The 10,386-nt window shown below is 41.7% G+C and overlaps 1 protein-coding gene across 2 annotated transcripts; it reads right to left on the reverse strand.

The window, feature by feature from the left end:
- Positions 1-24: 24 nt before the first annotated feature.
- plp1b (proteolipid protein 1b) lies at positions 25-5,450 on the reverse strand. 2 transcript variants are annotated; one of them, XM_082549349.1, is made up of 7 exons: positions 5,322-5,450; positions 3,195-3,381; positions 2,931-3,087; positions 2,500-2,677; positions 2,156-2,229; positions 1,892-1,957; positions 25-860 (listed from the first exon to the last, which is right to left on the reverse strand). In XM_082549349.1, exons 1-7 carry the CDS (start codon positions 5,323-5,325, stop codon positions 789-791), a joined length of 738 nt encoding a protein of 245 aa, XP_082405475.1. In that variant the 5' UTR covers positions 5,326-5,450; the 3' UTR covers positions 25-788. The 2 variants fall into 2 exon arrangements, with proteins under 2 accessions (XP_082405475.1, XP_082405474.1); XM_082549348.1 differs by lacking the exon at positions 5,322-5,450 and adding an exon at positions 3,779-4,016.
- Between the last annotated feature and the right edge of the window lie 4,936 nt (positions 5,451-10,386).

The following is a 10,386-nucleotide window of genomic DNA, read 5'->3' on the forward strand; positions in this document are numbered from 1 at the left end:
ATGGCTAGAATAAAATTCCACGCATCAGATTTAAATGTTTTAATGAGCCTTAATTTCAAATAAGCACACACAAGTCTAAGTAGCAGGGCTACACGCTAAACACCTGGAGACAAGTTACTGAAGCATCAACCCCTCTGCAACCTAAAACAGCTTATATTGGGCTGAACACCTTTTTATCCCACCTACCATGGTAGCATTTAAACGAAAGAGAAAAAAAAGAGACTGTATAAGTATGACTAAAAAGCACGTTTATTGTAAGTGAAAGCTCAACGGGAAAATTTGGTTCGTTCAGCCTCACTCGTTTTAGTTCATGCAGTTTTGAAGGCTGATAATAGAGAAGCCACAAAATCATACTGAGAGCCAATTTGGGTGTCAGTAACCACTGAATACTGTGCATGCAGTTATGACTTGCGAGGCAAGCTGTCATTGCTCTTAATTATTCATGAAACATCATAAATCACAATGAGCACCAACAAAGCCTCACACAAAGGATAAAGTGAGAGATACAACCAGCAATGGGAAAATGAACAACAAAGCTAAGAGAATCATCTTGAAAGGAGGATCTGATGCACAGGCCAGAGCTCATTGCTGGAGGTAAATTATCTTCATCTCTCTGTCTGTTGTTCATACATAATAGTGATGAGAAACTATTTCTGTTATTGGAAAGGTTTAAAGAATAGCAGGCAATCCAGGTTTGGAGGTTGCCGTTTCCCAGAGGATGAATGTAGGCTGACTGTCCATCTCATAGTCGGACAATGGGGTTAACAGAGAAAACTGAGGCGCTGCACTTAGCGAATGCCTTTTCTGCCCAGGAACCGCAGAACTGCGTAGTTGTAGGTGGTGGCAACCAGATACAGGAACTAGAGTGAGTGGAAGAATTAATGAAATGAAAAAAATAATCAGCTTCTACACATAAACGAATACTGTAAGCATTTTTTTTGCAAGCAGACAATGAATATTCATTTGTCTCCAAGAGGAGAAGTGATCAGTATAATGCTTTAATCATCCAAGATAGAAAGCAAACTTTAATAATCATCTCTGACTGTGTGTAGTCACGAACAGAGTTTTGGTTTAGAGAAATCCACACGTTGAAAATTCATTTATTTCTGCTCAATACAAACAAGGTGACTGGAATTTTTTTGCGTGAAGATCATAGCATTGAAAACTGACATTGACAATGTGTCGCCGTTCCTCCAAATAATTCACATACTTTGCTGTGTACAGTGTTAATCAGAAGCGGTTCCACTCACAACACCATTCAAAATGATACTTTAAACAGTAAAAGCAGCTCTGTTTCTGGAAACTCATTTTCAAGTGCCTAGATTGAGAAAAAACGTTTATCGGATGTACCAGTGATGGTGTTTTTCCTGCTTCATCATAACATTATATAATATGATAAATGTAGATAATACAATAAAACATATATATCATATTAATGTATGTCCAGGATGAACACTAAAACTGGCCAATCATGCTGTTGTGATGTCACAGCATTGCAATTTAGGGGGGAAAACAATAAAAAGATGCCCGTGTTCAAATATGACCCTCTTGTGGAATAAATGGTAAGCATTTCAAGGGTTTTCTTTATTAATGAATGCAATAAAATATATATATTATCAAGATAGGCTTGCTGCCAGCCAGATTTAGGTTACTTGCATTGGTTTGGTAATGATAGTTTTTAAAGCAATAGCTAACTTCTTGACCTGTGCTAACTGAACTCTCAGAAAATATTGTTGGTCACTGGCAATATTAATCCTTGACAAGCACTATTATGATGACGTAGGAAAAACACCAACACCGCAGAGTGGTTTCATTTCAAAATTTAAATTTGATTCAGCTGTTTAAATGGAGTTAGCTTAAATGTCCTAGAAATAATGCAAAAATAGCTCACCAGTGCTAACAGAGTGATCCCAGCACCGGCAAATGCAGCTATGTACAAGTCATATGTGACATAGAACTGGAAGACATAATAAAAAAAGGTTAGCTTGAAACACATGCAGGGTGTTTAATCAAACTCGTGTGTGTTACTGTGAGCTCTCTCATATGCACGTTGTCCTGCTAATAATTCAAAACAGATTTTATGTCGATTTTGATCAGTGATTTTAATGTGATGATGCCAAAATGCTATATCGAACTGTATAAAGACTCTACTCACTTCACTAGTTTTGCAGATTGCTGCTAAGGTTGTCCCACAAGACTTGCCTGGCATTGCATTCCAAGGAAGCAGACCTTAAATGGAGACATAACATAAGTGAGAAACCTCATACTATGGCTGAATTATGATGAGATTTGATGATCCGTGTATGCTCTGGCTTGCCTGAAGCATGTTGGGGAAACTATAGTGAAGAAATGACCATAAAGGTGTAGTTCTCTTCATTATTTCCTGACTAATATAGCCATCAGTCTAGCAGCCACTACACGGTGATTAATTGCTTTCAAGGGCGCATTAACATTCCCATCAGGGGGACCATGTGGTCAGTAGTTACACGAGCAACGCACCATACTGCCTGGCGTCCATGCAGATCCAGCCATGCTGATTAATGCTGGGGGTTGATTCAGACAGGATGTTGACGGTGTGGCAGGTCTGCTCCATATTGAACAAGAAGAAGACTGGGATAGCACTGAAGGCAAACACCGCCAGCCAGATGAAGGCCAAGATGTACGTCACTATGATGAACTGTTGTAGCAAAAAAGTGCAGCACACAAGGTCACAGAATCGCAACACAGATGCTAATAGATACTTTCCGCGTGATAAATGTGGTGTCATTAAATCTGTAATGAACCATAATTCATGTGGAAATTGCAGAAACAAAGAGCATATTTATTAGACTCAAAACAAGCCAGAATTCAGCATCTCAACAATGTTGACACCTCACATTTCCCCTCCCTCTTCATTTCCTCGCTCCCTCCTCCTCCACCCATGTGCTCACCGTCAGGCTGAGGCAGCGGCCGCACTGGGTACTCCTGAATTCGCCGAAGGTCTGTTTGACAGCACTTGTTGTGTAGAAGCCCTCAGCCAGTAGCAGGATACCATAGAGGAAGAAAAATGAAGCCAGACCATAGATCACGTACTGGAAGTATTTGATACTGGAACAGTCACAGAGAGAAGTCAGTCAATTAGTTAAAACAAAGCAATGCCAGAGACTTAGAAAAAAGAAGCCACAACTGATAGAAGTTATTGAAAAATCACTCACAAAGAGGCCATGACCACATAGTCCTGAATGTTGCGGGCAAAGTAAGTCTCAACGAGGACTTCGGTTTGGGTCAGCGCTTCGTGCCCGCAGCCACAAAATAATGCCATGCCAGCATAGCACAGCAAGGTGGCCACCAGGGATGGGTAGGGCACTGCCCCAATGCACCGGATACAGCAATCATAGCAACCTGAGGGGGCATAATATATCAGCACACAGGCGGCACACACCGCACATATAACCACACAGCACATCTATGCCACAGTGGGGGACTCTTTCACCCAGTGGGGGAGCTATGAAAAAGGCCTCGCTTTGTCTGAAAATCCATGAGCATACACCAAAACCCCAACAACAGGCAAGAAAGCAAAAGAAAAAGACCAAGAAAAAAAAAGAAGATAAATTAGACAGCAGTGACAAACAAGAGTTCAAGCAGCGTCTCCCAATAAAGCGTCCAAACAAAAGCAGCCAACACGGACTTTATAGCAATCTCACGCACTTCTTCCAGAGCAAGCTGAGCTGTTGAAGCAGGTAGCAAACATCCAAAGTGTTAATAAATGCATTGCCAGAAATGGGATAGAGGAAAGCACCTAAGGCTTTGCAAAGCCAAGGCTGCCTGACCGGAAACATTTGCTGCTTCTGATGCTGTACTCCGCTATAAGAAAGGTTCCAGTGCCAACAAGTGTTGTACAGAGCTCTCTACAAGGTATTGCTACTGTAAAATAAGCCTCTCAGCGCTGACTTCATCCAGTATGTGAAAGCTCAAATGCTTGTGCCAACACCTCACAGCTCTGCTCTTACTAAATCTGGTCCAGCCCTCTTTGTCCAGTGGTCACAGGCGTCACCAGGCGATTGAGGGATGGTGGTGAAACGCTGGCTTCAGGGGGCCCAAAGAAAGAGCATCTCTTTGTGGCAGCAGATACAATATCCATTGTATCTGCCATGATTGGGAAGGAACAAAGGCCAGTGATGTCAAACAAAGACCATGGTGCCACAATACACACATATAACGTAATGGCGGAGGGGTCACCGGGACCGTCTCTCCACCACTGCCAATGTCACTACTCAGGGCCTCCTCCCTCCACAGCTGGCTGAGACTGGTACCATGGCACCGAGTGTCAATGTCGGTGGGGGCCGGGTTCAAGTGTTTAAAGAGTGGGTGGAAGCATTATGAAGGAGAGGGGCAATTTGAATATCTTCACTACAACAACAATAGCAAGCCCAACTCAAAATTAGTTAGGCCCAAACATCCCCAAACATGTCTATTTCTGCATTCATCTTTTGCAAGATCTTTTGGTTTTTAGTTGGAAGGAAGAGAAACTGTGAGTTAAACAAACTGTTACTAAAATATAAATAGTAACAGCAGGAAGACTGTTAGTCCCAAAAATGATAGCGCCTACGGACGCCCACGCTTAATCTGTGCCCGGCTGCAGCAGTAGTTGTATTGATAGAATAATAAACGCCACAAAAGCCTCAGTTTGAATTTCAGTGCAAAGTGCATCAGTGCATTTGCAGCAGATGTCAGGTAATTACTGAAATCTCCAAAGCTGCTTCAAAAAAACCCCAAACAAACATGCAGAATTTCACTCAGAGGCTATTTGCAAGTGAGAACATGTTTAGCAGAAGTTGTTTGCGTCCACAATTCTCTTGGAAGTGTGACAAAATATGCCCGTGACACATGTGGGAGTATTTGACCTCTTTCACATGAGTGACCTGGCATGGCCTTGGCATGATGAGAGTTGCTGCCCAGCTCTGTCATGCCACTCTGATTCCACTCTAGTTTACTGCTGAAAGAGATTAGAGCAGGTGACAAGAAGGTAAATAATCCTGGCAGCGTGCACGTGTTTTTCTTTTTGGTCTTTTGAAATCACCATCATATGTTAACCTGCATCATGTGTTAGAATCAAGGGGCAAAAAGGGAATTAGTGGTAAATCAAAAAATGGGTCTAGAAATGCTTTTGATGAATTAAAACAGAGGATTAATTTGCAGCAATTCTTCCCTCAGACTTGATATCAAAGGACATCAAAGGTAACATTAGTACTGGTTATTGAAATAGACTTTTTAAAAAATTTTTTTTTATAAATCCCATCAATAACAAATGATAAGAACCATTAGAAATTCTGTGCACTCACCCATGTCCGGAAAGAAGTGTCAGGTTATTGAAGTTTTGCTGGGTGGCTTTGTGACTGTGATATGAGGATATGAGAAGTTATTCGCCGCCACCCCTATATGAATCTAACTCGCGCTTTTGTCTCATCAACAATAGATAGACCACATCTCCCCGAGTCACATCTTAAAGTCACAAAGACCCATTTCAGCTGCCAGTCATTATTTAAGGAGCCACGGGGAACAGAGAGTGGGCCAAATATTCTAACACGAACTTTCATCTTGGTATCTTCTTCCTTTTACAGCATTTTCATTTCTTTTCTTTCCCTGATTCTATCATAACATATGTGGGTAATTTAATAAACATGCCAGCTTTTACATGCACACTTTACACTTTTAAGCATTCAGTAAAATAACAACTCAGCTATTCTGCGATCTACATTTTTTTTTCTACATGTTTTTATCTCTTTACACACGCTTTTGATAAGTCATCTGTTTATTGCACACACCCCATGTCAGACATCAGCACCACAGGTAACAGGTCTCGTGGCTTATAAGTCCATTTGTGCAGAACACTTAAAGATAAGAAGCACGCACAGACAGAAGAGGAAAATAAATCTAAACCTCAGTGACTGACATTGACGAAGTTGAGTAACAAGGGTGACATTGATGGTTGGGTCCAGCTGCTGTCCTCCTTCCCTCCCTCCCTCATGTTTGACCCAGTTGATGTCAAAGCTGGGTTCACTACAAAGGCGCCAGTGTGCAGCAGGAGAAAACACCATGCTTTTTTTTTTTTTTACGAGAGAGTGAAAATCCTCACCCTCCTTTCATTTGCCATTTAAAGCACACAGTGCACAAGTAGACGTAATCAAATATCATCATCAAAAGACACAAATGATCACACTATTATATCACATTTAATTACCAGGAATTAAAAAGGGAATGCTTTAATTATTTTGGAGAAACAGCACTTTATATTATTATACAGTTATCTATCCATCCATTCGCTTCTGCTTATCTAGGGGGTGCTGGAGCCTATCCCAGCTGTCATAGGGCGAGAGGCGGGGTACACCCTGGACAGGTCGCCAGTCTGTCGCAGGGTAACACACAGGGACAGACAACCATTCGCACTCACATTCACACCTATGGGCAATTCAGATTTTCCAATTAACCTATCCCCACAAAGTACATGTCTTTGGACTGTGGGAGGAAGCCGGAGTACCCGGGGAGAACCCACGCAAACCTCACACAGAAAGACCCTGCTGATGGTAGAATTGAACTCAGGACCTTCTTGCTGTGAAGCAACAGTGCTAACCACCATGCCACCGTGCTGCCTATACAGTTATCTAGTTGTATTAGTTATTGGGACTGCTAGAGATGCAGTGCAATTTTTACCAACTCACCGGATCCTGTAAAAAGCTGGAGGGACTGCTGTGTTCCCGACCCAAAAAATAAATAAAAAAAATCACTCCTCCTCAGACAGTTCCTTCAAATATAATCGGCTTCTGGATGCTGAAATTGTTTGGTTTAACTTTCCATTCTGCAACCTTTCTCAAAGCAATTACAGATCAAGTGATTTGTTTAGAAAGGATTCATGACACTGGCTCTGATACACTTAAAGTGCAGGGAAGTGACGCCTTTGAAGTCTCTAAGAAGACATATGAGAGAATGTGAAAGAGAGACAGACAAGAAGCATTAATTAACCTCTGTACTGCATATGAGTGTGTACAATGGCTGTCAGCTTTGCTTAATGTTGACAATCAAAGGACGGGGATTAGGTAGGGGGACTGGATTTAGACGCTTGCTGTCTTGGGTGGCATGAAAAGAGACTTTATTAATAAACTGCATTCCACAAAGCTGATGCAGATGGTGGCCGGTGATGTTACCATAGATCATATGATAAATTATTCGGTAGCAGTTAATAAGTCTGCGTAACAGCCTCTGGTTAATGCATGAACTGATATTTTAAGCAAACATATTACTGCCCAAGCGTTCAGCTAACGTGCAAATGTTATAAAGGCTATTTTGCATAATCACATAGGAAATTGTAGCTATATTATTATTGGTCCTACTCTGCAGGGTATGTTAAAATAATGCAATGTAGGCCTATGAGACAGTGTAATTGATATGACACTTTTATAACTGACTGCCTAGGATAGATACACTTGCCAGTATTTACACACTGAACATGGTAATATGCATGTTTATATAGAGGGAGTGGAGAAGTGCCCTGTAAAAGTATTTACATAATCTCTTATCTCCGTTGTCATAATGTGTGTCGTGTTATCTTATGAAAAAACCAAACAAACAGCTCTCAAACAAACAAACAAGCACTTGGAGGAGAAAAACAAGTCAGGCTCAGTCGGGAGTGACTTCAGTGCCAAAGGCCTCCTGTGGCGAGGGTTAAATTATTTATTTTCCCAGATGCTGAAGTAAGGATGGACTAAGCTTCCCTCCATGTTTGTTTGATTATCTTTAGTGATCTCAGACTCTTTCAGCTGGGTATTTGGGATATGAAACCAGCCAGTGTGTTTTAACATGATTAAAAGATGAAGCCTAAAACAGCAGCAGTAGCAGGAACACCTAATTAAACATGACGACTGTAAGGAATGTGTTGGTGGTTTTTCTAAAGGTGTGTACCAAGCAAAGAAGATGAAAAGATGAGATCTGGATAATTTTAGTATTCTCAACGCTCCACATGCTGGACAAAAGTGCCAATTCATCAGTCAGTGTCTGATGACTACTGGCTGCATTGCCATAGTGTTTGATAGCGAACGCTAGATACAATCATAATCTGTATATAAATGATGGGTGTAGATCTGATCATTTATACAGTGCACAATGTGTTACACTCAAGATAACTTCTGTGTATTAGTGCAATAGCTCTTGGCTCTCTAGTGTGGTGTCTTTTGTGTTATTTCTGGCATTGCTGTTCATGCTCTGTAAAGATATGCTCTTATATAGATGTCAGGAGTTTATAAACAGTGTCCTGTGGCTATCATGTTGGACCTCTGGTGAGTTCACAACATCCCAGTGGACATAACAAGACCTCCAGGCTCACCATAGGTTGTTTTGGGGTCTGCCAAGCAATGAAGGTGCCATAAAGAGAGGAAGGCAGAAGCAGGGCTGCCAGGCGGATCTATACACAAAGCCACATGGGTGTATTCAAACATCAGGGATGCATACAGCACTGTGACCCTTCCACAGTTGGGTCTGTCAGACCATCTTTGATTACTCCTTCCCCTAGCACGCAGCCCTCAGGAAAAAACAAAGCCACACATAATGATCATCAAAACCTCCCCAGAGGGCTCTATCACTGAGCTACAGGACTGCTTTGCACACACTAAATGGGAAATTTTTCAAATATACACAAACTGTGCTGCATCTCCACCTGTGTTATTAAGCACATCAGCGTTTTTTCTGACAAGAAACCCTGGATAACTAAGGAAGTCCAGTCTCCCTTGAGGACTGAATGATCTAGCCCTCATGTCCGTTTGAAGACAAGATTGAAAAGTGGCATCAATCAGGCCAAACAGGACTGTAAGAGGAAAATTGAGGTCCACTTTACTGACAATAAACTCAGGCAGGCTTGGCAGGACACACATCACTAATCACAAGGACAGCAATCTCAAACTCAACAACATGAACACTTCCCTGGTAGAGGAGGTAAGCTGCTTTGCTGGCTTTGAGGTTAAAAGACCCAGTTTGGGCCCTCCATCTACACCTACTACCACTGTACAGGAGTGTGATGTGAACCTCATGTTTAGATTGGTAAACCCAAGGAAGGCTGAGAAAAGCTTCTAGCTCAGACAAGGTACCCAACAAAGTGCTCAAGGCGTGTCCCAGTCCAGACCTCAGCATTTTTCACCACTACATCTTTAACCCTTGCACAAATCATTATCCCACCTTGCTTGAAGTCATCTGTCATCAATCCAGACTCAAGGAAAGCTTCTGACTCCCTCACTGACTACAGGGAGACCTGTTGCCCTAACATCTACAATCCTGAAGTGCTTTGAAGGGCAGGTATCAAATCACATCAAAGCCTGTCTTCCACTGACTCTTGACCCACATCACTATGCTTACAAAGTGAACAAATCCACAGAGGATGCCATTGCGACAGCTCTCCACTCCACCTTGAATCATCAAATGAATCAAAACATGTGAGGATGCTCTATGTTGACTATAACTCAACATTAACAGCATCACGCCATAGAGCCTGATCAAGAAGCTGGCTGAGTTTAGTCTTTCCTCTCCTACCAAACACTGCACCTCAGTCCATCCCATTAAAACCATTATTAAATTTGCTAATGTCACCACACTAGTGGGACTCATATGAGCGGCAGATGACTCTCTCTACAGGGCTGAGGTCCATCAACTGGTCATGTGGTGTTCAGCAAACAATCTTGCAAAAGAAAACAAAATAAATCATAGACATCACGAAGAGCAGAGGCTCGCTCGGTCATCAGTGGAGACTCTATTGAGAGGGTCCATGTTTTTAAATTTTTTGGGACCTTTATTTCCAACAATCTCACCAGGCCTCCCGCAGTGCAGGACATTAAAAAGGCTATCCAAAGAAAGTACAAAAGATCACTGGCTGTATCCCCTCTATGGAAGAGACTGCAAGAGAGAGATACCTCTCAAGAGCCTTCAGGATCACTAAAGAAACCTTCCACCAGGTCACTTGCTGTTTGACCTGCTTAGACCCTACATGTCCAACATGAGTTTTTCTCTATGTGTAAACATTGTTCTAAATTAAACATTATTATTGTGAGGCAATTGGACTCATTCATATTCATAAATATTTATTGTCTTCTCCTGAAAGGGTTTGGTTCACTGTGTAAAAACTGTTTTTTTGTGTGAATGTCTTTGTTGGCAGAAATATCTATCTATCGCCTTAATTTCTTGTATTAGATATTGCAATGACAATAAAAGGCAATCTGATTCTGATTCATAGATTGGACATAGATGGACTTAGACACCATGGCATGGTTTGTGTCTCCACTGTGGTGTATGGAGAGATTTTTCTTTCCGAGGATCTCTTCTTTCTAAGAATCTCTCCTTTCTCCTTTAATTAGTCATTAATGTGTGGCT

Source organism: Aulonocara stuartgranti (genome assembly GCF_965226115.1).
Source record: "Aulonocara stuartgranti genome assembly, chromosome: 10".
Lineage (NCBI taxonomy): Eukaryota > Metazoa > Chordata > Actinopteri > Cichliformes > Cichlidae > Aulonocara > Aulonocara stuartgranti.